At 38.2% G+C, this 26,852-nt stretch overlaps 1 protein-coding gene across 4 annotated transcripts in view; it reads left to right on the forward strand.

Moving 5' to 3' along the window:
- Positions 1–19,938, forward strand: part of MTRF1 (mitochondrial translation release factor 1) — a 64,271-nt gene extending 44,333 nt beyond the window's left edge. For 2 of the 4 annotated variants that reach the window (XM_067017006.1, XM_067017005.1), the window contains 4 exons: positions 5,548–5,665; positions 10,787–10,923; positions 14,563–14,661; positions 19,336–19,938. In XM_067017006.1, coding sequence (XP_066873107.1) covers positions 5,548–5,665; positions 10,787–10,923; positions 14,563–14,661; positions 19,336–19,449 — 468 coding nt within the window. In that variant the 3' untranslated portion in view covers positions 19,450–19,938. Of the gene's footprint in view, positions 1–5,547; positions 5,666–10,786; positions 10,924–14,562; positions 14,662–18,877; positions 19,276–19,335 lie in introns of those variants that run through there. The other 2 variants (XM_059041745.2, XM_067017004.1) reach the window with 2 other exon arrangements.
- The last annotated feature ends 6,914 nt before the right edge of the window (positions 19,939–26,852 follow it).

Consider the following 26,852-nt stretch of genomic DNA (forward strand, 5'->3'; position numbering starts at 1 on the left):
GTCCCTATTCTTTGTCTCTGTTTTTTCTTTTTTCTTTTACGCTACCCAGGTACGTGGGGAGTTTCTTGCCTTTTGGGAGATCTGAGGTCTTCTGCCAGCGTTCAGTTGGTGTTCTGTAGGAGTTGTTCCACATGTAGATGTATTTCTGATGTATTTGTGGGGAGGAAGGTGATCTCCGTGTCTTACTCTTCTGCCATCTTGATGCTCCTCTCTTTCTCTTTTATTTTACCTCATTATAAACTCATATATTGAATTTCATATATTGACCTCATTGTAGACCTATGGATTTTTTAAATTCAATGAGTTATAATCACTATTGTTTTTCTTTCTTATTAAATTGAGGTATAGTTGATTTACAATACTATATTAGTTTCAGGTGTACAACATAGTGATTCACAATTTTTTAAAGTTTTAATAAAATATTGGCTATATTCCCTTGTGCTGTACAATATATCCTTGTGGCTCATTTATTTTATACATAATAGTCTGTACATCCTTACTCCCCTACCTCTATTCTTCCCCTCTCCCCTTCCCTCTCCCCACTGGTAACCACTGGTTTGTTCTGTATATCTATGAGTCTATTTCTTTTTTGCTATATTCACTAGTTTGTTTTATTTTTTAGATTCCACATATAAGTGATACCATACAGTATTTATCTTTGTCTGACTTATTTCACTAAGCACAGTACCCTCCACATACATCCATGTTATTGCAAATGGCAAAATTTCATTATTTTTTATGGTGAGTAATATGCCATTGCATATATATACCACATCTTCTTTATCCATTCATCTGTTGATGGACACTTAGGTTGCTTCCATACCTTGGCAATTGTAAATAATGCTGCTATAAACACCATGGTGCGTATATCTTTTCTAATTAATGTTTTCGTTTTTTTTCGGATATACACCCCAGGAGGAGTGGAATTGCTGGATTGTATAGTAGTTCTGCTTGTAGTTTTTTGAAGAGCCTCCATACTGTTTTCCACAGTGGCTGCACCAATTTACATTCCCACAGTGTACAAGGTTTCCCATTTCTTCACATTCCCACCGATACTTGTTGTTTGTGGTCTTTCTGATGATACCCATTCTGACAGGTGTGAGGTGATATCTCACTGTGGTTTTGATATGCATCTCTGATGATTAGTGATGTTGAGCGTCTTGTCCTGTGCTTGTTGCCCATCTGAATGTCTTCTTTGGAAAAATGTCTGTTCATGTCTTCTGCCTATTTTTTGACTGGGTTGTTTGGTTTTTTTTTTATGTTTAGTTATATGAGCTGTTTATATATTTTAGATATTAACCCCTTATCATCATATCATTAGCAAGTATTTTCTCCCATTCAGGTTGTCTTTTTGTTTATCTAATTTTTCCTATGCTGTGCAAAAGCATTTAAGTTTGATTAGGTCCCATTCATTTATTTTTGTTTTTGTTTCCCTTAGGAGACATATCCAAAACATATTGCTACAATTTATGTCAAAGAGTGTTCTGCCTATATTTTCTTCTAGGAGTTGTATGGTTTTACATTTAGGTCTTAAATTCATTTTGAGTTTATTTTTGTATATGGAATGAGAAAATGTTGTAATTTCACTCCTTTACATTTAGCTGTCCAGTTTTCCCAGGACCACTTATTGAAAAGGGTGTCTTTCCCCTATTGTATATTTTTGCCTCCTTTGTTGCACATTAATTGACCATAAGTGTTTGGGTTTACTTCCTGGCTCATTATTCTGTTTCATTGATCTATGTATCTGTTTTTGTGCCAGTACCATACTGTTTTGATTACTGTAGCTTTGTGGTGCAGTCTGAAGTTAGGGAGTGTGATAGCTCCAGCTCTGTTCTTTCTCAAGATTGTTTTGGCTATTTGGGGTTTCTTGAGTTTCCATACAAATTTTAAAATTATTTGTTCTAGTTCTGTGAAAAATGCCATTGGTATTTTGATAGGGATTTCATTGAGTCTTTAGGTTGCCTTGGGTTGTATGGTCATTTTAACATATAATTCTTCCAATCTATGAACACAGTATGTTTTTCCATCTGTATCATCTTCAGGTTCTTTCATCAGTGTCTTGTTGTTTTCTGAGTGCAGGTCTTTTACCTCCTTAGGTAGGTTTATTCCTAGGTATTCTATTCTTTTTGATGCTGTTGTAAATGGGGTTGTTGTCTTAATTTCTCTTTCTGATAGTTTGTTGTTAGTGCATAGAAATGCAACATATTTATGTATATTAGTTTTGTTTTTCCTACGACTTTACCAGATTCATTGATGAGCCCTAGAAGTTTTTTGGTGGTGTCTTTAGAATTTTCTATGTATATTATCATGTCATCTGCAAACAGTGACAGTTTTACTTCTTCCTTTTCAATTAGATTCCTTTTATTATTTTTTCTTATGTGATTGCTGAGGCTGGGCAATCACTATTGTTTTTAATGTTCAAATTGTCCCATTTGGCCCATAGTAGCCTTTTTAGGGTAGCCCCTTTTGAAATGACCCAATCAGTCTTTGAGTGCATACTTGCTTTCTGCTATAATAAACATCCCAGGCTACCTTGTACTCTCCTGCCTCAGACTTGGAGTCCGACCTGGTTCTTTTTAGTGAATGTATCCAGAAATCAACATATGGGTACTAGGTCTGCTCATTATTACTAAAGTGTGCTTATTACATCAAGACTCTTCAGTGGATAGAATTAGGAAATACATATGATTTTAAATCAAAGGTTCCTATTAATATTACTTCCAATTCATATTTACAGGGAGTATCTTTCCTGCACCTTTTTGCATTTTGTTTTATATCTTTCCACTTGGAGTTAAAATCTTCTTTCTTAATCACTTTTAATATGTTTACCTTTTGCTTTATTATACTATATATAAAATAGTTTCAAAATTTTTCAGTAAACTACTTAGTAATGTTTAAGATTTCTGTCCTTAGAATGTAACCCACCAAGAAAGCAGTCAGAGTAATATGTTCAAAGACCATCTGAAATAATGTTTTTCTGTGTGGTTATGTTATTATTATGGTAAATTTTTTTTTTTTTTTTTTTTTTTTTTTTTTTTTTGTGGTACGCGGGCCTCTCACTGTTGTGGCCTCTCCCATTGCGGAGCACAGGCTCCGGACGCACAGGCTCAGCGGCCATGGCTCACGGGCCCAGCCGCTCCGCGGCATGTGGGATCTTCCCGGACCGGGGCACGAACCCGTGTCCCCTGCATCTGCAGGCGGACTCCCAACCGCTGCGCCACCAGGGAAGCCCTATGGTAAATATTTTGATTCATTTGTTTCTGGTTGTATTTAATTTTTAAGATTTAATTTTTCTTTCCTCTTTTCTCTTTTATTTTTGGTGTAATCAGCATTTATGTGGTTCAGAAATCAAAACCATAGAGTTGTCTTGCTTCCATCCTTATTCCTTCCACCCCATTCTCACCTATCCCCTTGTTGTCTTCATATTCTTGAAAATTAAATTCATTTAGTGAAGATTCATTCTCCTAAACAGGGCCTTATTCTCTTAATTGACATTTTAAATTATTTGTATATTAATAAGTCACTGTTTCTATGTTCAGAATTCCCCAGAAGTTATTAGGTAGTTTCTATAACATTTGGGAGAATATGACATATAACATCGACATATTTGCTTTGTAACTACTTAATATACTATAACCACAAGAAATGGGAAATTACTCTTCATCTCTTTAGTGTTTATTGAAATTTTAAGCTAGCCAACACTGGCATATTTTAACAAAGCCTGTATAATCTTTGCACTGTGTAATCTTTTTCTTCACCATATAGTACTCATCTTAGAGGAAACAAAAGAACAACCAAGTTATATATTAGATTCTAACCTCAACCCTGTTATTAGTGCACTTTTCAAAGAGAATGGTCATACTTGCTGTCTGTCATTCATTGAAATAAATGATAAATGTGGAACAAAATGTTAGGTCTCCCCTCAAAACCAGCATATTTTGTATATATCTGTATATATATATATCTGTATATTCATATATAGATATATATTTCTGTGCATTCATGTGTGTGTGTAAATATCAGAAAATTTCCTAAGGCTGTCATAACAAATTACCACAAGCTTAGTAACTTAAAACCACAGAAATGTATTCTCCCACAGTTCTACAGGTCAGAAGTCCAAAATCAAGGTATTGGCAGGGCCATGCTCCCTCCAGAGGTTCTGGGGAAGAATCCCCTTTGCCTTTTCCAGCTTCTGGTATCTCCGTGTGTTCCTTGGCTCCTAGCTGTACAACTCCAATCTCTGACTCCAAATTCACATGGTCTCCTCCTCTCTCTCCTCTAGGTGTCTTTTATAAGGACACTTGGCATTGGATTTAGGGCCGAATAATCCAGTATGATCTCATCTTATCTCAATTATGTCTGCAAAGACCCTTTTCCCAAATAAGGTTCTGGTGGTTAGAATAGAACATATCTTTTGGGGTGCCTCTGTTCAGTCCATTAACAAGCACACACATACACACACATTGGATTCTCATTCACAGTAGTTATGTTCTACAAAGTCACAGTGAATACTGATTTAGTGAATACTGCACTATTTTTTCTAGGGAAAATATATATACATATCTCACATAGATTATAATCCTAAATCCTAGAAACAACCTATCCTGATAGATTCTATTTTCTTTATTTTACAAGAGAGAAAATGATGTTCAGAAGTGGTAAGTGACTTGTCTTCAGGCATGTCATTCACAGGTGCCAGAGTTGAAATTCAGACTCTGTCCAGCTGGCCCCAAAGCCAGAGCTTCTTGCACTGCCCTGCCCTGCCCCTCCTGTCCTAATCCTCTGTCATCTCTGTAAGAGCTGAAACAAGAAAGCAGAGAGTCACCTTGTTGGACCTCAGCTGGGAACATGCATGTGTAGAGCAATTTGAATTTTTTGCTGCTCTGTATATATCTGCAAATGACTGTGAAAGTGCTGCAATAATTGACTTGTGCGAAAAAATAAATTCTAGCGAGTAGGTATATTTGCAAATACAGAATCAGGGAATAGTGAGGATCAACTTTATATGTATGTATATATATATTTAAAATATATTTTGTATCTAATGTAGCTTTGTGGGATGACAGATGATGAAACTTCTGAAAGATTACATAACTCAGTGATCTCATAGCATCATAAGTCAGTGTTAAAAATAGCATCCGTTGGGGACTTCCCTGGTGGTCCAGTGGTTCAAAATCTGCCTTCCAATGCAGGGGACATAGGTTCAGTCCCTGGTCAGGGGGCTAAGATCCCACATGCCGTGGGGCAACTATGCCCACGCGCCACAACTACTGAGCCTGCGCGCTCTGGAGCCCACGTGCCACAACTAGAGAGCCTGCAAGCCTCAACTAAGACCTGATGCAGCCAAATAAATAATTTTTTAAAAAATAGCATCTGTTGGAACAGGGAGTTTATGGTTCTTTCTTTGGTTTAAGTTATTTCACCTCTTAGTCAAATGGCTATGACTTAACACAAAATAGTACAGTTTATTTGAAAGATTTGGGATCAATTTAGTATTAAAGTATTTGTTGAGTGTGGAATTTACTCATGCTATACTTTTTGTTCTAGGTAGATGTGAAAGTGGACCCCAAGGATTTACGAATAGATACATTTCGAGCCAAAGGAGCAGGAGGGCAGCATGTTAATACAACTGATAGTGCTGTCAGACTTGTCCATGTCCCCACAGGTAAGCTAGTCCTTTTGCTTTTGTACTTTTAACTTTTTTTCGAATCTTATAAAACGATTTGGCATTTAGAAAGAGTCTTATGTTGGTGTCTGGTTCCTTGCACAAACCCTTTAAAGGTGACACTGGGGTCATGGGTCCGAGGTCCCCAAGGTGTTCATATTCCCTTCTGTTTGGAAAAGGAACCTCCTTGGCTGTGTGTATTTAAGAGTGAGGTTCTAAAAGCTGAGTGCATGGGTGCCACTTATCCATTAATAAGTTTCAACTGAAGGGCAGTCAGGTGATTAATCAGCTTTTTTATTAGAGCTCTTCAACTGTCAGCATTTGTAGATCTTTTCTCTTGGGTAGTTCTTCTCCTGAGAAGGATCCTCCTCCAGGACACCTGAGAGTAGGGTCAAGGTCTCACCATTCAGTAAGCAAACTTTTACTTTATCCTTTTTTATTCAGTTGTATGCCTCACACTTGCCCTATTTAGACTCAAGTCTGGAACTTTCCTTATTTAATTCTCTAAAGACTGTGCTTCCTGCAGATTGAGGGAGGGGACTTGAAGATATAGTTGTTATATAGACTTTCTGTATCTAGTCCCCAAACTGTCAACCCTGATTTCTGGGGTTCCTCATTATTGCCTCAATGCCAAAGCCTGTTTGGCCCTCAGTGGGCAGATGGGCTTGGTTCTGGTCAGCATCTCCCTCAACAGGGGGTTCGACCTCACCTTCCTCCTCTCTGCTGAGTCATTTGCCATTCTTCCAGCCTCTTTTTCTTTAATTAATTAATTAATTAATTAATTTTTAATTGAAGTATAGTTGATTAACAATGTTTTAGGTGTACAGCAATCCATCCACTTTGTCTTTATATATTGTGTTTGGAGACTACACTCATCATCTCATTTTATTTCAGATGGAGTTTGTGTTCCTGTTCTTGTTGTTTCAGTGCAATTTATAAAAAAATGTTATTGAAGTATAGTTGATTTACAATGTGTTAATTTCTGCTGTACAGCAAAGTGACTCATTTCATATTCTTTTCCATTATGGCTTATCACAGGATATTGAATATAGTTCCCTGTACTATATAGTAGGACCTTGTTGTTCACATCCTGTATATACTAGTTTGCATCTGCTAATCCCACACTCGCCATCCTTCCCTCCCCCCACGCCACCACCCACTTGGCAACCACAGGTCTGTTCTCTATGTCTGTCAGTCTGTTTCTATTTTGTAGATATGTTCATTTGTGTCAATTTTTTCTTTTGTAAATCACCTGGGCTTTCTTTTTTTATATATAAATCTATTTTATTTATTTATTTTTGGCTGTGTTGGGTCTTCGTTGCTGTGTGGGGGCTTTCTCTAGTTGCGGCGAGCGGGGGCTACTCTTCATTGCAGCGCGTGGGCTTCTCATTGCGGTGGCTTCTGGTGTTGCGGGCATGGGGTCTAGGCGTGTGGGCTTCAGTAGTTGTGGCGCGCAGGCTCTAGAGCGCAGGCTCAGTAGTTGTGGCTCACGGGCTTAGTTGCTCCATGGCATGTGGGATCTTCCTGGACCAGGGCTCGAACCCGTGTCCCCTGCATTGGCAGGCAGATTCTTAACCACTGCGCCACCAGGGAAACCCTGTGTCATATTTTAGATTCCCCATATAAGTGATATCATATGGTATTTGTCTTTCTCTTTCTGACTTTGCTTAATATGATAATTTCTAGGTCCATCCATGTTGCTGCAAATGGCATTATTCATTCTTTCTTATGGCTGAGTAATATTCCATTGTATACATGCACCACATCTTCTTTATCCATTCATCTGTCAGTTGACATTTAGGTTGTTTCCATGTCTTGGCTATTGTAAATAGTGCAAATAAACATAGGGTTGCATGCATCTTTTTGAATTATAGTTTTGTCTGGGTATATGCCCAGGAATGGGATTGCTGGGTCATATGACAACTCTATTTTTAGTTTTCTGAGGAACCTCCATACTGTTTTCCATAATGGCTACACCAACTTACATTCCCATCACCAGCAGTATAGGAGGATTCCCTTTCTTCCACACATTCTCTGACATTTATTATTTGTAGACACTTTTTAATGATGGCCATTCTGATCAGTGTGAGGTAGTTTGTGTAGTTTTGATTTTCATTTCTCTAATAGTTAGCAATGATGGGCATCTTTTCATTTGCCTATTGGCCATCTGTATGTCTTCTTTAGAGAAATGTCTGTTTAGATCTTCTGCCCATTTTTCAACTGGGTTGTTTGGTTTTTTGTTATTGAGTTGCATGAACTGTTTGTATATTTTGGAAATTAAGCCCTTGTCTGTCGCACCATTTACAAATATTTTCTCCCATTCTGAGGGTTGTCTTTTTGTCTTGTTTATGGTTTTCTTTGCTGTATAGGCATTTGTAAGTTTGATTAGGTTCCATTTGTTTATTTTTGCTTTTATTTCTATTGCCTGGGGAGACTGATCTAAGAAAACATTGGTAGGATTTATGTCAGAATGTTTTGCCTATGATCTCTTCTAGGAGTTTTATGCTGTCATGTCTTACATTTATGTCTTTAAGCCATTTTGAGTTTATTTTGTGTACGGTGAAAGGGTGTGTTTTAAAGTTGCTGGGTTTTTTTTAATAGATTTATTTATTTATTTATTTATTTTTGGCTGTGTTGGGTCTTTGTTGCTGCGCACAGGCTTTCTTTAGTTGTGGCGAGCTGGGGCTACTCTTTGTTGTGGTGCGTGGGCTTCTCATTGCGGTGGCTTCTCTTGTTGCAGAGCATGGGCTCTAGGCATGCGGGCTTCAGTAGTTGTGTCTCACAGGCTCTAGAGAGCAGGCTTAGTATTTGTGGTGCATGGGCTTAGTTGCTCCACGGCATGTGGGACCTTCCTGGACCAGGACTTGAACCCGTGTCCCCTGCATTGGCAGGCGGATTCTCAACCACTGTGCCACCAGGGAAGCCCCTAAAGTTCTTTATTGACTTTCATTCCATATGAAACTGTAAAAACCTAGAATTATATACATGAGCAAAATAACAGAAAACATCTAAACTAATCCCCAACAACCACTGTTGGTATATATCTTTGGTGTATATCCTTTCAAGTTATTTTCTATGCATATATAAATATATCCTTTCTCACCAAAAGTGAAGTTATAATGTTTGTAGCTTACCATAATTTACTTAAGAAATCCACAAGTTGTTGAATACTTAGTGTGTTTTACCTAAACCCTGTATTCTGTATTATAAACAGTAATAATTAGCTTAAGATGAATTAAAAATTAAAAACAAAGTAAAAGGTGACCAAATTTCTGAAAAATATGAACTAAAATACTTTAAAACATTAGAAGATTATAAAACCACCCTGGGGACATCCCTGGTGGTCCAGTGGTTAAGAATCTACCTTCCAATGCAAGGGACTTGGGTTTGATCCCTGGTTGGGGAACTAAGATGCCATAGGCTGTGGGGCAACTAAGCCTACACACCACAACTAGAGAGCCCACGTGCCACAACTAGAGAGCCCGCATGCCGCAACTAAGACCCGATGCAGCCAAAAATAAAGATAAATAAATAAAATAAGTGAATTTAAAAAGTAAAATAAAATAAAGTCTTCTTGAGAGCATAGATGGTGTCTTATTCAAAAAGAAAAAAAAACACTACACCCTGCTCAGCCATAAATTACTAACTTTGCAAAAGTGACTGTTGCTTGTATTGCCAGACTACCATGGGCCAATTTTTTACCCACTTAGATGTGGTTCTTGGACCTAAAGAGGACTTAAGTCTTACCCACAAACCTTTTTTTCAAAGCCCTTTTATAATTTTTTTTTAACAACTCCAGCACCTTGTTTCAACATACTCTACCCCTCCCCGCCGTCCTCTATTCCTGAGGGAGTATTTAACGATTAAATACTCCTCTATAGAAAATGTATTAAAATAGATAATGAAGTGATTCCCTCAGGAATTACTGAGCTGGTAAGTAAGAAAAGGTCTGGCTTGAGCCACTGGATGAGAACAGTGCAGATATATAGACAAAATCAGTAGGGGTCAGCTAATAAGAGGAAATTGAAACAAATCTCATGACTGTCTGGTTATCTTGAAATGGAAACTTTCATATTCCTTTGGGTGCTGAAAAAAGGATTCCTGATTTATGAGAGCTCCAGGCAAGTGCTTGGAAGATGTGAGCAAGTTGGTGCCCCAGCCCAAATGCAAGGCTGCAATAAATCAGTCAAGAAATAACATTAAACCAATAAGGGGGAAGCCTGCTTAAAGTTATTAGCAGGTGTGATTGTAGCTTGTTTAGACAGGGTGAAAACATAGTTTGAAGAATAGAATTTTATAGAAATTTTAAAAATCTCCAGCAAAATACTTACTGCCTTATCAGTGCAACAGGCCTAAGCTAAGAGGGTTTTGGTTTTTGTGATGCAGAAAGGAAAGTACCTTTCACCTCTAGTGTACGTGGGAGCAGGATTGGATATAGACCTTCAGAGTGGTAGCTGCAAAGTTAAGAACACAGCCTGAAGTCTCAAGAGTCACCATTTCGGGGCTAGATTTGGGCTGGTAACTGGGCTACACAGTGAGTCAAACCCACCCAAATCCAGAAGTCGACTAACCAAAACATGTGCAGTTAGATATGTTGATTAGCTGGATTTAGAACCAAGACAACTGAGAACGTTCACTATAAACTCTTCCTTTTAAAGAGTTTGGGTAGTTTCTTTTTATTGGTTTCTATATATAAAGTCTTTTTTTTCTTTTTCCTGTTATTTTTTTACTTGAAGTGTAGTTGGTTTTTACAATATTATATTATTTTCAGGTGTACAACATAGTGATTCAATACTTTTACAGATTATATTCCCTTTAAAGTTATTACAAAATAATGGTTGTATTTCCCTGTACTGTACAATATACCCTTCTCATCTGAAATACCTCATTTAGACATCAGAATCTAAAGAACTATCTAAGCAATTATCATCATAACCCAGGAATACTTTCTGGAGTGTGCTAAATCTAAAATGTTTTTCATCCTTTTCCTGATTAACCTTTCCCCCTTTAAAATGTTCCTCAGTTCTATCTTGTTTTATTGTGATATAATCGACACCTCATCTCTATTCTAATTTGATTTGTGGAGGCTCCAGTTTATCTCTGATCCCTGTTATTTTTCAGGACTTGTAGTAGAATGCCAACAAGAACGATCACAGATAAAAAATAAAGAAATAGCTTTGCGTGTGTTGAGAGCTAGACTCTACCAGCAGATTATTGAGAAAGACAAGTGTCAACAACAGAGTGTGAGAAAACTGCAGGTAAGATTTATTGAGTGAGATAACTTAATGCCTCTGTACAGAAAGCCGTCATTTTATGAAGAAAATAGAGTAAATATTCTTAATAGAATGGAAATATCTTGGAGCATAAGAAAACATGCTCATTTGTAAATAACAATAATTTAAGACTGACTGGTTATGGCTAAAGTTGGACATGCCAGTTTGGAAATAAGTAGAGGAGATATGTGTAAACTAAAAATTGTTTCCCAGTTGTTTCTCTCCAGTTTTAGATCATAATTGTCTTTAAAGGAAATTAGTGTAAAACACAGTTCTCTGGAAATTAAGAGATTTTTCAGATTTTTAATTTAAAAACCTATGCTTTTATTATTGTATAACTTTATTTTTTTTTTCTACATTAAAAAAAATTTATTTATTTGGTTGCGGCACATAGGCTCCTTAGTTGCAGCAGGCAGGCTCCTTATTTGCAGCATGCATGTGGGGTCTAGTTTCCTGACCAAGGATCAAACCCAGGCCTCCTGCATTGGGAGCATGGAGTCTTATCCACTGCGCCACCAGGGAAGTCCCTATTATTGTATAACTTTATGTGGGATCAAAAATATATGGCACTGCAAAAAACTGGTAATACCGACTGCTTCTGATGCAGTCTGGGAACCAGAAGTAGAAGAGAGATTAATTTTTTGCTATATACCCTTTTGTACTTTTTGAATTTTGTACTATATACATTTATATTATTATTTATACAAATATATAAATAGATACTTTTTTTGTTTGTTTTTGTTTGCGTTACACGGGCTCTCACCGTTGTGTCCTCTCCCGTTGCGGAGCACAGGCTCCAGACGTGCAGGCCCAGCGGCCATGCGGGATCCTCCTGGACCGGGGCACGAACCTGTATCCCCTGCATTGGCAGGCAGACTCCCAACCACTGCACCACCAGGGAAGCCCTAAATAGATAAGTTTTAAGCAAAATGAATAAATGTCATTGTCTTAAGTAAACAAAGGGTTGTATGATTTTAAACTCTAAAAAGGTAATCTTTGTCTTTGAGAGAAATTGGAAGAGACAGTGGAACCCAGAAATAACTGGGTTATTTGCAAGTAGTTATACTACAGTAAATTTGGAAGATTTTTGTGGCCTGGTAGGAAAATTAATTGTATAAAACTAAACATTAATTATTCTTTTCACCTAGATGTCCTAGTCCTTCACACTTTTGTCCTCCTTGTTTCCCTTACCCACATTCTAACTTGCAAGTAGTAAAAGTGACAGGATAAATAATTTATTAATCCTCTATCTGTGGTAATCCCAGTCTGTGGCATAGCATCAGTATACACATTTGCAGATAAGAATGCTCATTTACAAAGCGTTACTTCTTGGCAGCTAAGTGATGACATAAACACTGTCAGCTCTGCCACATTTGATTTAATAAAAGACATTGGGTTTCACTTGCCATTTGACATTTTGGCATCAGATGTTTCACACAGTAATTTTCAAAGTAAGTATTCAAGATCGGCCTTACGCAGATTGTGGGCATGTGTGTCGTCTTCTGGTTTGAAAGGCCAGAAATGACCTCCGTGTCTCCCAATTAACTTGTCCATCTGTGTGAAATTTTTCAGTAGATATTTCTGACACTTAGGAGTTTTTCTTCAGCTAATATATACAGTAGCTTTTATATGGAAGGCATTATGCCAGGTTCTCAACTCTGGTTCCACTTACCACCTAAAGAGCTTTGTAGATGTCTAGGCTCCATCCCCAGAGATTCTGATATAATTGATCTGGGTGGGATCCTAGGCATAACTGTGGTGCCTTGGGATAGTAGTTTCCAAACCTGGCTGGTTGCAGAATGGATGGCCTGGGGACTGTTTTAAAAATACATAATCCGGGCTTCCCTGGTGGCGCAGTGGTTGAGAGTCCTCCTGCCGATGCAGGGGACGCGGGTTCGTGCCCCGGTCCGGGAAGATCCCACATGCCACGGAGCGGCTGGGCCCGTGAGCCATGGCCGCTGAGCCTGCGCGTCCGGAGCCTGTGCCCCGCAACGGGAGAGACCACAGCAGTGAGAGGCCTGTGTACCGCAAAAAAAACAAAAACAAAACAAAACAAAAAATACATAATCCATGATTCAGTATATCTTAGGTTAGGTTTTTGGAATCTTTCATTTAAAAACATTTCCCTGGTGATCAGCCATACGTAGGACTTTAGTTTCATATCGTTTGCTTTAGAAAGTAAGTTATAGCAATCTCTTTCTTTTATCTTAAAAAGTGAAAGTGAGATACCTGTAACATATAATATTGTAGCAGCTATCCTTCAATAAAAATAAATAATAACATAAATTTTAAAATAAAAAGTGAAATAACTAATAAGAACCTGCTGTATAAAAATAAATAAATAAATGAAATGAAATGCAAAAAAAGGTAAAAACAAAAAATAAAATAAAAAGTGAAAGTGAGTGAGAGAGGGTGTTGTGTGCATTGTATGTGGGGGGAGGGAGGGCAGATGAGCAGACTAAGAATACAAATAACCATAGCAAAAGGCAAACTGGTGTGCGGTGAAGAAGATTCCAAGTGCATGGGTTTTTTTTTTTTTTTTTTTTTTTTTGTGGTACGCGGGCCTCTCACTGTTGTGGCCTCTCCGGTTGCGGAGCACAGGCTCCGGACGCGCAGGCCCAGCGGCCACGGCTCACGGGCCCAGCCGCTCCGCGGCACGTGGGATCTTCCCGGACCGGGGCACGAACCCGCGTCCCCTGCATCGGCAGGCGGACTCTCAACCACTGCGCCACCAGGGAAGCCCGTGCATGGGGTTTTGAAGGAGGAAGATAACATGTTTCACGTTGGGACCAGGAAAGACAGAGATGGTAGGAGAGTGTTAAGGAAGGGCATCCCTTGAGATGAGGTTTTAGCAGAGTTAACAGACTTGTACATAATTATGATATGGTATAATAAGTGGCATTATAGAGGCTCATATAATTTTCAGAAATAATGTTGAGAAAGTTGGCCACATTATGAAGTACCTTGAATACTGAGTTGAGTTGTGTCTGCTTAGTAGGCAAGAAGGAGCCAAAGAAGGAAATTTATCAGAAAGCTGGGCTTCAGGAAAACTAAGCAGGGCAACACAATGTAAGCAGAGAAATGGAAGATTAATCAGGAGATTTTTACTGGGGTGTAATGAAAGTAATGAGCCCTTGAATGATAGACAATAGAAATGGAAAGGGCACGATAGAATAAAAGACCCTTGAAACCACTGGAATTGGGCAGTTAGAGAACAGGATGAGCTGAAGTTCCTTTCACGGTCTGTATCACAGCCTGGCAGATACTAAGCTACCATGAAATGTTTGTTAAAGTGTAGGATGTCAGGTTTCCTACTTAGATCAAAGGGAATATTGTAGGGTCATTTATAGAAACCAGCAGGAAGAACTGACTGAAATAGAAAGATAAGTTGGCTTTAAATATTTGGAGTTTGAGGTACCAAAGAGACGTTAATTCTTATAACTAAGCTTTACAGACCTGTAGTTTTAATAAGTTCTGCCCATTCTTATTCCTTGTCATTTTGTATATATGAATTTAGAAAAGATTTAAACTGTTAAAATAGAAAAGTCATTTACAAGCACTTTTTCTGTTATAATAAAAGTAATTATAAAGTTAAAATATGAATTGCTTTTTGTTATGGCACAGGTGGGAACAAGAGCCCAGTCAGAGAGAATTCGGACATATAATTTCACCCAGGATAGAGTCACTGACCACAGGATAGCATATGAAGTTCGTAATATTAAGGTAATATGAATGAGTATGCTTTATGTGCCTTTGATTTTCAAAGAAAGTATAGTCCAATTCTAGAGAGTAATCTCTGAAATATTACCACGTAATTTAAAAACATTGAGATACTTTATATTCGCACCCCAAATTTGCAAACATTTTTATCAGTTTGCTAGTAAGAAATATGGTCTTTATGCCAGTATGCAACAGCTATCTTTTAACTTCCAGATTCTTTGCTATGGAATCACAATGTATTAATGTATTTTCAGTACATGTCTATCAGTTTTCTACTACTGATTACCAAATTACTGCAAATTTAGTGGCTTAAAGTAATGCCTGTTTATTATCTCACAGTTACTGTAGGTCAGAAAGCCAGGCACGACAGAGCTGAGTTCTCTGCTCTGGGTCTCACAAAGCGGAAAGGTGCTGGCCAGGCTGCAGGCCTTCCTAGAGCTTGGAGTCCCCTTCCAAGCTCAGGGCGTTGTCAGCAGAATTCCATTTCCTTGAGTTGTAGGAATGAAGCCTCCATTTTCTGGCTGGTCATCAGCTGGGTGCTGCTCTCAGCTCCCAAAGACTGACCACAGTTGCTTGTTGTCTAGTGCTCTTCGTGTGTCCTCTCCCGTTGAATCTCATGCAGGAATGGCCTTTTTAAGGGCTCGCCTGTTTAGGTCAGGCCCACCTGGATACTATTCCTTTTGATCAACTCAGAGTCAACTAATTAGCCATCTAATCACTTGGAGTGATAGTCCATCGTGTTCACAGCTCCGCCTGCACTTAAGGGAGGGAATTTTGCAAGGTGTGTACGCCAGGGGGCATCTTAGAATTCTGCCTACCACAATGTGTATCCTTATATTCAGGTGTTAACAATGATTCTGTTGGGGGGAAAAGACCCTGTCAGTTTGGTTTGAACATGCATCTAGCTAAATCCCATGTCCTTGGGATCACTGACAGTAATACATGAATGATGAAACACAGAAAAAAATTGTTTTCCTTCCATTGAAGGGGAAAGTGAACTGGTTCCCCTAAAGGACTTTGTGGACAAGGCAGAAGGTAGAAGGTTTTGATCCTTGTCCTTGATGCTGTGTGACACCTCGGGCTTCTTTCACTTGCTTCTGTCTCATTCTGTGCACAAAACTAAAGTCCTAGTTTTACAGAGGAAATGTCTGTGTTTTTAACATATTTAGAAATTTCTGTGTATCTTATGCCACTTCCTCTGTCTTTGCAGCACCTTAAAGCTGTCTTGCATAAGAACATCATAGCCTTGTTGAAAAAGAAAATATTTACTAGCTTCCCTTTTCTCGGGAAACACACAGTAATAACCAAACAGGTTTGGCCATACTGTTCTAATTACACCATAGCCTTTCAGTTGTTTTTCCCGTAGTGGTGATGGTTTTCCGTGAGGCAGCCGCATTCTCATGAGCAGTAACACTTTTCAGAAGAGCACCGAGGTGCTCAGCCTAGTATTCGGTCATGAAACAGAGGCAGATTAACTGGCTTTTATAGTTATAAAATATCTGACTTTGGCCTAAATACTAACGTGTTATTACTAACTCAACTAGCACACCAGACTCAGAAAGAGTAAGGACAGTCACATTGGTATGCTCTACAAATCACTAAGCAACTTATTGGAAAGAAAGCAAATGCTCCCTATTAGTGAAGGGGAAAAGTTTGAAAATGGTATAAAAAAAAATGTTGCAGGGAAACATTAAAATCTGTATGCAGGACAGGAAAGAGACTAGTCGGGCTGAATAATTTAGGAACTGAAGAGTTGCAGATGAGGCAGGAGCAGTGATGAAGGCCTTGACTCCAGGGCAGCCGCCACAGGACAGAATGGAAGGAGTGGAGGAGAGGAAAGAAAGTAGGTGCCTGTGGGACTCTGCTCAGCTCTCCTCCCTTATTCTAGAACCTGGCCTTCTCCCTCCTCTGTCAGTTTGGTTTTTTTTTTTTTTTTTTTTTTTTTTTTTTGTTGTTGTTGTTGTTGTTGTGGCCTCTCCCGTTGCGGAGCACAGGCTCCGGACGCACAGGCTCAGCGGCCATGGCTCACGGGCTTAGTTGCTCCGCGGCATGTGGGATCCTCCCGGACCAGGGCACGAACCCGTGTCCCCTGCATCGGCAGGCGGACTCTCAATCACTGCGCCACCAGGGAAGCCCTGTCAGTTTGGTTTTTGAACATTCACCTAACGAAATTCCATGTCATCGGGATCACTGACAGTAGTAATACGTTAATGACGTATTACATATCAATAACGTAATACCTGGCCTTCTCGCTACTCCGTCCACATATCTCCTGACGGAGCTGCTGTGTTCCTACATGATCATGATTTTGACCCAAGACAATAATTGATTTGTTTTTGGGGGGGGGGGATCCAAACAAGCCCCAGTCAATGAGTTTCTTCCCAGGATTTTTAAACTAGAGACAAAGATGCTCATTCTCTTGGTGGATGAAGCTGAAATATGTAAAGCTTACAAGAGGTTAGAAGCCACATTTCCAGCCATGGGGAGAAAGCAGTCTTCAGTGAGAGAAGAGTGAAGCTGATACATTGAAAGGAGCAAAGATGAGAGAACTGGATGCCAAGAATCCTAATGATATGATTCCTGCCCTTGGGTTCTCTGAGGTCACTCAGTATGCTTATTATGAATTCCCTTGTAGCTAATTTTATTTGTATTTGTATTTATCTAGATAATAAGCACAGACCACCATGTAATACATTATTTTGTATTTTAATTCTGTTTCCCAAAGTTCTTGTGCAGATTCCTTAGCATCAGCCTATCTCCTGCCCTGTATTCCAATTACACTGGAAATTTACTCTTGTCCTGGGCTTTCAGTGTATTTTCTTTCCATACCTTTCTTCATATTCATTCTTTCGACTGAAATGCTCTGTTTGTCTCTATTTGGAGAAATACTATTCTTTTTAAGACCTCATTCAAATTTTTCTTCCTTTATTTTTTAATTTCTTGCACTGTATTATGCTTATGTATTACCTAGGTCTCCCACTAGATTGTGAGCTTCTGAAAGCTGGGAACTACAGCTCCTTCATCTTTTTTTTTTTTTTTTTTTAAATTTTTGGCTGCATTGAGCCTTCATTGCTGTGAGCGGGCTTTCTCTAGTTGTGGTGAGCGGGAGCTACTCTTCATTGCTGTGCGTGGGCTTCTCATTGCAGTGGCTTCTCTTGTTGCAGAGCACGGGCCCTAGGCACGCGGGCTTCAGTAGTTGTAGCATGCAGGCTCAGTAGTTGTGGCTTGCGCTCTCTAGAGCTCTGGCTCAGTAGTTGTGGCTCATGGGCTTAGTTGCTCCGCAGCATGTGGGATCTTCCCTGACCAGGGATAGAACCCGTGTCCCCTGCGTTGGCAGGTGGATTTTTAACCACTGTGCCACCACGGAAGCCCCAGCTCCTTCATCTTTGATCTTTGTATCTCTAGCTCTCTGGTTAATCCAATTGAACTCTAAATGTGATGTGATTATCAATAAGAGTAATAATCCTTTTAACATAACTTCCAGATGATGAAATCACATTGGCAATAGTCATAATAATTTGAGCTTACAGGCACACTAATTTTATAAGCAATTTTAATATTATGTTCAAAATGGTATAAATCTTAATTTTAAAATTTCATCATAGTGCTCTTGCTTTCTGTTTAATTTTAAAGTTTAATTGACATCTTACTGTATGCTGGTGTTTTGTGGAAGACAAAGATACTAAGGCATATCTTTTCCCCTGCAGTTTAATTTGAAAGAGAAATGTGTGCACTTAACCTGAAATTTAACTTCAAGACCATTCAAGAAAGACTAAATATAAGATTAGTTCATGCCTACATCTAAACTTTAAATGTTCTATGTTCCAGTTGCCAACATTAAAATATTTCTATTAAGCCAATGTCTGGGTTTTTAGCATTTCCAAAATAGGAGGCTGTGCTAATTCACTAATCCCAACAACTCTATTACACAGAACCTTTATAACACAAGAAAGGTACTTGAAGTCATTATTTTACTCGTTTCTCAGAGAGAAACTTCAGGGAAGACTGCAGGGAAGTCTTAACTCAAACAGTTTCCACCCAATGGAATTATTTGGAGGTTAACATGAGAGAGGTTTTTTCCTCAATTTTTTATTTTGAAATGTTAAGCACACATGTTTAAAGACTAGTCCATATGTACCCTATACCTAGATGCAACAGTTGTGAACATTTTGTTATGTTTGCCTTCTCTTTCTCTACCACTTCCCCTTTCTCTCTATAGACACACCTGTGTTGCTACTGAACCATTGGAAAGCAAGTTGCAGACCTCAAGACACTTGTCCCCGAAATATTTCAGTATAAATATTTTTCAATTACACAGGACTTCTAGATTTTAAAACCACTGTATTTCTAATTTAAGAAAAAACAGAACTATTATAAACCACTTACGGATTAAATAATTTGAATTTGGACGGTTGGCTAATTTAAAAATGCTAATTTAAACATAAGAAAGAGTTTAATTCCATTTACTCTTTTGGATTCACGTTTTCCATAAAAAGGCAAAATTAACTAGGGATCCTCCCAAGTTAACAATTGTGTTCATTATATTGTAGATTAGTAATCCTTTGTTGCTATTAAATAGTGACTTTAAAGAAATGAAATAAATATATGCTTAATTCTTTGTTTTGTTTCTCCTTTATTTCTAGTCATCAGGTTTTCATAGTAACTCTCTTTCACCAGGAATTTTTATGTGGGGAGAAGTGCCTGGATCAGCTGATTCAGAGATTGCTTCAATCAGCAGATGAAGAAACCATTAATGAATTTTTGGATGAAAACCTTAAATCAGCAAAATAAATACTGATTTATAATTTATTTTTATATAAATGAAATGGAACTATGTCAAGAAGCAGACCGAGGTAGAGAAATCTTTATGAAAGTTGATAAAGAGCAGCTAAAAATACATGGTACTGACAAAAATATTTTTTAATGAATTCGGTCACATTTCTTGACCTAAGTTTATTTTAGGTTTCCTATAAAGTACAATCCAGCTCTTCAAGTAGAAACAAAGCTTGCATTGTTGAAAAAGAGAAATAAAGTATTGAGAATTGACTATGTGATGTAGGACGGATCACTTGTTCTCTTTATATGCCTTTTTTTTAACCATCTATAAGTTAATTTAAACACATTTCACATCTGTTACTTCAGGACTTTGCCCATGGTAAAATTTAGTGATATAAATTTATAAACTTGTTTGTAAACTCCTATTTAAAGACAAAGTACTATTAATCATGTTAAAGTTAGGACTTAAACTGCTACTTTTAAATAAAGTAAATAAAAGTTGTGAGGAATATGAGTTGATAACAATGAACATCTCTAGGATACAGATGGTAGAGCTCTTGTAGAGCTGAATGAACTCTGTAGTGTACAAACTACAAGTCAATATTTGAAGCAGACTCTCTGCTTGGCTTCTTTTTCTTACTATTCTTTGACTTAACAAGCATCAGCAGATGTGGTGTAATATGAGTAATTCACTGAGGTCGGTTTTGTGCCGTGATATATAAAACCTAGTCCTTACCTTACAGAACTTCCAGCCGAGCAGGGAGCCAAAATATAAGTCACCAACTCTAATTCAAAGGGGCATGTTGTATTTTTCTCGGGAAGTTTCTTGAGTGAAAAAGAGAGTGGTTGTTATTTTAGACAGTTCCTCGGAGAGGAACTGTATGCCAGGACAGTCTAATTAAAATAGAGTTTTAAGACCAATTGAATTATTTGGAGGTAAAGATGAGAGAAATTTTTTCCCAAATTTTTATTTTGAAAATTTTCAAGCACACAGAAAAGTTTTTAAAATAATTTTTAAGAAACAGTTCAATGAATATTTTATCATCTAGATTCAACCATTGTTAATATTTTGCCACATTTGCTTTTTTTCTTTCTCTGTACAAACACACACACACAGTGGTTGCTGGACTATTTAAAAGTTAGTTGCAGAACTTATAACACTACTCCTAAATGTTTCATCACATCCTAGGAAAAAGGACATTCTCATACAAAATTATAACTCCATTATCACACCGATTGTATATCAATAATAATAATATAATAATAATATAATATGATCTAATAGCTATTACATATCAAAATTTCTTCAGTTATCCCCAAAATGTCTTTTTTTAGCTGTTTTTGTTTGTTTTGTCCAATCCAGGATCCAACCAAGACTCACACATTACATTTGCCAGTCAGTATCTCTTTAGTTTTTGGATTAATCCCCCAAGTTTTTTTCCATATGACATTGAACTTTTGAAGAGTCCCGCAAGGTTGTTCTGTAGAATAGTCTACATTCTAAATTTGCCTGGCTGCTTCCTCATGTTGTTGGTAACTTTCATCCATCCTCTTAATGTACTATAAAGTAAAATTATGTCTAAAGATTAATTAAATTCAGATTAAACACATTTGGTAAGACTACTTCACAGGTGATGTTGTGATACTGTATCATATCAGGAAGTTCCACTATTAGTGATGCTAAGTTTGAAAATTGTCAAATCTCTCCATTGTAATGGTACATGCTCTCCTTAATAATCAGTATGTAATCTGTGGGGTAGTACTTTAGCATCGTATAAACATTTGATTTCTCATTGTGCAAGACAGCTTCTGAAATGACCCCAGTGACCCTGTTCCTGGCACTTCATGCACTTGTATAATCTCCCCTTGAATGTGGACCAGATTTATTGACTCTTTTCTAACAAGTAGAATACAGTAGAAGTGGTGGGATTGTCACTTTTGATATTAGGTTGTAGAAAGACTTGCTTCTGACTCTGTCTCTTTTTTTTAATATATATATAAATTTATTTATTTATTTATTTTTGGCTGTGTTGGGTCTTTGTTGCTTCTCGCGGGCTTTCTCTAGTTGCGGCGAGCAGGGGCTAGTCTTCTTTGCAGTGTGTGGGCTTCTCATTACGGTGGCTTCTTTTGTTGCTGAGGCTTCAGTAGTTGTGGCACATGGGCTCAGTAGTTGTGGCTCGTGGGCTCTAGAGCGCAGGCTCAGTAGTTGTGGTGCACGGGCTTAGTTGCTCTGCGGCATGTGGGATCTTCCCGGGCCAGGGCTCGAACCCATGTCCCACAGGCGGATTCTCAACCACTGTGCCACCAGGGAAGTCCCTGAGCTGGAATTATTTTTTATTTTTTTAGTTTTTATTGCAGTACAGTTGATTTACACTGTTGTGTTAGTTTCAGGTGTACAGCAAAGTGAATCAGTTATACATATCCATATATGCACTCTTTTTTTTTTTTAGATTCTTTTCCCATATAGGCCATTACAGAGTATTGAGTAGAGTTCAGCTGGCATTCTTTAAAGAAAGCTTTCCTTTGTCTTTCCTCTCACTTTCTCTGAGTTGAGAGATGATTTAATTCTATTCGAATCAATATCATAATTCATGATTTCCCTAGGGGTAGGCATTCCCCCCTTACCCCCCCAATAATTGATGTCTCTGGAGAATCTGCTTTAATTTGAAAGAATGTTGAATAGGGAGTTTCGGGGTAAAAGTTAGAAACACAGAAACTGATTTTTGTTTTCAGGCATTTTACGTAACAGAGAAACGTTTATCCAAGGAAATGTAAATGTTAAAACATTGTGCGAAACAAGGCAAAATGAAGATAGTCTAACTTAACGTATTTCTCAAACCTCTGTATTTATACAGATCATTTGGGAAACTTGCCATAATACAGATTCTGATTTAGTAGGTCTGGAGCCTGTGATTCTGCATTTCCAGCAAGCTCCCAGGTGATAATGTTATGAGCCACAAACACCACTTGGAGTAGCAAGGATCTAGGACATCTGTTATTTAATTAATGAGTACTTTCAGTTGTTATACACTTTATTTTTGTAACAGTGAGATTCAGTTAAACACATAATCTTGCTTTATTCAGATAGACCTTTAGTCCCCTAAACTACAAAGATGAACTTGACACTTTTAACTTTAGTAGAAAAATATTAGGAATGAATATATAAGGCAAAGATAAATCAGGGTTCTTGTAAAAAATCTGGAAAGCCACAGTTTATTGCCTCAAATGCACAACACCTTTAGAATATTGAGTAACAAACTTTATTTAAAAAATAAACCTTAGGGGCTTCCCTGGTGGTGCAGTGGTTGAGAATCTGCCTGCCAATGCAGGGGACACGGGTTCGTGCCCCGGTCTGGGAAGATCCCACATGCCGCGGAGCGGCTGGGCCCGTGAGCCATGGCCACTGCGCCTGCGTGTCTGGAGCCTGCGCTCCGCAATGGGAGAGGCCACAACAGTGAGAGGCCCGCGTACCAAAAAAAAATAAAAAATAAATAAAAATTTAAAAAATAAAAATAATAAAAAATAAACCTTAGAGAGATTTTAAAATTGAATTTGAAATTGAGTCAAGGGACCTAGGATCACAAACTACTACAGTCAACTAAAAATTAAAAGAAATTATTTTTAAAATCATAGACTCTAGTGTTGGGGGCAACAGTGATTAGGAAGACATGTGTTGGCAGGGGTGGAGCTTTTGGGATGCTGGTAATGGTCTATATCTGGACCTGAGTGGAAGTCCCAAGGGTGTATTCATTTTGTGATGATTGCATTTACAATTGAGTTAACTGAGTTTGACAATTGCATAAACCCTTGTAACTGCCAGCCCATTCCAGAAGAGAACATTTCCACTGCCTCTGAAAGTTTCCTTGTGTTCCTTTCCAGTCAATCCAGTAATCCGCCAACTCCCCCTCCCCCAACAGTGGCAACCTCTAGTATGATTTTTATTCACCATAGCTTATTTTACTGTTCTGCAACTTCACATCAATGGTCATACAGTATGTACTCCCGTATATCTGGCTTCTTTGTTCAAAAGTTTTGATACTCATTTACGATATTGCAGGTATCTAGGGTTGTTTCTTTTTTCTTTCTAAGTAGTATCACACTGTATGAATATACCACAATTCATTTTATTCATTCTTCTATTGATGCATATTTGGATTATTCCCAGTTTTGGCTATTATGGATAAAGCTACTATGAACATCCTTGCACGGGTCTTTTTGTAGACATGTTTTTAATTTCCCTTGGGCAAATGCCTAGGAGTGAAATTGTTGGGCATTTAACATTCAAAGAAACTACCAAACAGTTTTTAAAAGTGGATATATCAATTTATAGTCATAGTATTAACATATGAGGTTTCCAGTGGCTCCCTATCATCACCAACATTTAGTATTGTTGATCTTTTTAAGTTTTGCCATTTTAGTGGGTATGCAGTGTTTTCTCATTGTGACTTAAATTTGCATTCATCTGATGATCAATGACATTGAGCAGCTTTTCATATGTTTATGGGGTGTATGTATTACGAATATTTTTTCCTAGTCTCTGGCTTGCCTTTTTATTTTGTTTTCACTGCTTTTTTGAAGGGCAAAAGCTTGTAATCTTGTTGAAGTTCATTTTATCAATTTTTTTAAAAAGATTACTGTTTATTTTGTGGCCTAAGAAATCTGCCTACCTCAAAGTTACAGAGATAGGTTTATGTTTTCTTTTAGCAGGTTTATCATTTTCCCTTTCCTATTTAAGTTTTCAATTGAATATTAAGACCCATCTCGGACTTCCCCAGCAGTCCAGTGGTTAAGACTCTGCACCCCCACTGCAGGGGCCACAGGTTCAATCCCTGGTTGGGGAACTAAGATCCTGCATGCCGCATGGCAAAAAAAAAGAAAAAAAAAAAAAAAGACCCATCTCAATTTAATTTTAGTTTATGGTATAAGGCAGGGATCAGGATTGTTGGTTTTTTTTTCACATTGTGATCCAGTTGTTCCAACACCATTTGTTGAGAAGACTTTCCTTTCGCCACTGAATTTCACTGATAACAATGCAGTGTTTCTAAATTTAAAAATTCAGTTCCTTGGGCCACTGGCCACATTTCAAGTACTCATGAGCTACCGGTGACTTCTGGATACTGGATGACTCAGGGCAGACATAAAATAGTTACAACATTGCACAAATATTTGTGATAGCACTATTCTAGAGCTTAGAGCACAGTACCACTAAATATTGTGGGTTCTGTGAACGGTAATCTAAACCAAATAACAAAGTATGGGCAGATATAAGGAAGTTTAAAAATTAATCACTGAACTTATATTAAGTACCTAGAGTAGTCAAATTCAAAGAGACAGGAAGTAGAATGGTGGTTACCAGGGATTTGGGGGAGGAAGAAAGAGTTATTATGAATGGGTACAAAGTTTCAGTTTTGCAAGATATAAAGAGTTCTAGAGATGGGTGGTAGAGGGATGGTGGCAAAACAGTGTGAATATACTTAATGCCAAAGCGATGAACAATTTAAAAATTGTTAAAATGGTAACCTTTAAGTATATTTTATCAACTTAAAAAAATTGTTTTAATTGCTTTTTCCCCAGCTGGTGTTAGTGCAGGAGAGAAAGCAATCGGTGTTACTAATGACTTAATTGTTTCTAGTGTACCTGAAGGATACCCAATGAAGGTACAGAAGAGATTTTGGAGCCCAGAGCCCCACTTAGCTTAATGTCTCTATCTTGGAGTATTTCCATTAAACCCTCATCAGCTAATCAGAAAAGAGAGAAAAACAATTTGCTAGAGCACAGGCTAAGTAGTTGTGGCGCCCGGGCTTAGTTGCTCCGTGGCACCTGCTTTGCCACCAGGGAAGTCCCAGGAGCAGTCTGGTTTTTAAATAAAAGATCTCTAACTTAAAAATATCTCTAAGCCCTTGATTTTGAATATTTAAATGTTGATCAGTACATATATATATATATATAAAACTTGTAAAGCATAAACTACTATATTATTTCAAGGAATGTTAGAGCATGTATGAATACCAAGTTTTGAGGAGCTTGGGCTTTTGTACAACACAAGGTACGTTTGTTTAAATATTTTAATTTGGGGACTTCCCTGGTGGTCCAGTGGTTAAGAGTCTGCCTTCCAATGCCGGGGACATGGGTTCGATCCCTGGTTGGGGAACTAAGATCCCACATGCTGCAGGGCAACTAAGCCCGCACACTGCAACTACTGAGCCCATGCACTCTGGAGCCCGAGCGCCACAACTAGAGAGAAAAGCCTGTGCGCTGCAACAAAAGATCCCGCATGCCACATCTCAGACCTGATGCAGCCAAAAATAAAAATAAATATTTGAAACAAACAAAAAAACAATAAATATTTTAATTTAAATCTCTCATTAAAACGCCTTAATAAAGACAATTCCAGAATCTTCAACTGATTTGTGGAAATAAATGACAGGAGTAGTGTGAGTAATATTCCTATTAAGAAGTTATGAAAATAAGTTTGCTCCCCAGAAGATAAAGTGTTGATTTGGTGAGATGCCACCCTGTCTATGAATATGCCTGATTTGCATATTTAAGGCCATCTATAAATGCTATTCTCTAAGACCTCATCTTTGTCTAAGACATCCTAATGAACCTACATATTGTTTAGTAATGAAAATACTTTAATACACTTCAGGACTTCCCTGGTGGGGCAGTGGTTAAGAATCTGCCTGCGAATGCAGGGCACACGGGTTTGAGCCCTGATCCAGGAAGATCCCACATGCCGCGGAGCAACTACGCCCGTGCGCCACAACTACTGAGCCTGCACTCTAGAGCCCATGTGCCACAACTACTGAAGCCCGCACGCCTAGACCCCATACTCTGCAACAAGAGAAGCCACCACAATGAGAAGTCTAAGCACCACAATGAAGAGTAGCCCCTGCTCACCGCAACTAGAGAATGCCCACGTGCAGCAACAAAGACCCAACACAGCCAATAAATAAATTTATTTATTTATTTATTTAAAAAAAGAATCAGCCTGCCAATTCGGGGGACACCAGTTCGAGCCCTGGTCCGGGAAGATCCTACATGCCACAGGAGCAACTAAGCCTGTACGCCACAACTACTGAGCCCACATGCCTAGAGCCCGTGCTCTGCAACAGAAGCCACCACAATGAGAAACCCACGCACTATAACAAAGAGTAGCCCCTGCTCGCGGCAACTAGACAAACCCCAGGTGCAGCAATGAAGACCCAATGCAGCCAAAAATAAATAAATAATATTGTAATACACTTCAGAACCTTTGAAAAGAAGCAACATTAAACACTGGAAGTTTTCTTTGCAGAAATTGTTCATGGTTTCAACTAAGTGGGTGCATTTTTCATAAATTCTGAAAGAAAAGCCAACACTTATGAATCTTTACATTTTAGGCACAGTGTTAGCACTTAATTATTGTTCTAATCAAC

Source organism: Kogia breviceps, chromosome 16, assembly GCF_026419965.1.
Source record: "Kogia breviceps isolate mKogBre1 chromosome 16, mKogBre1 haplotype 1, whole genome shotgun sequence".
NCBI lineage: Eukaryota > Metazoa > Chordata > Mammalia > Artiodactyla > Physeteridae > Kogia > Kogia breviceps.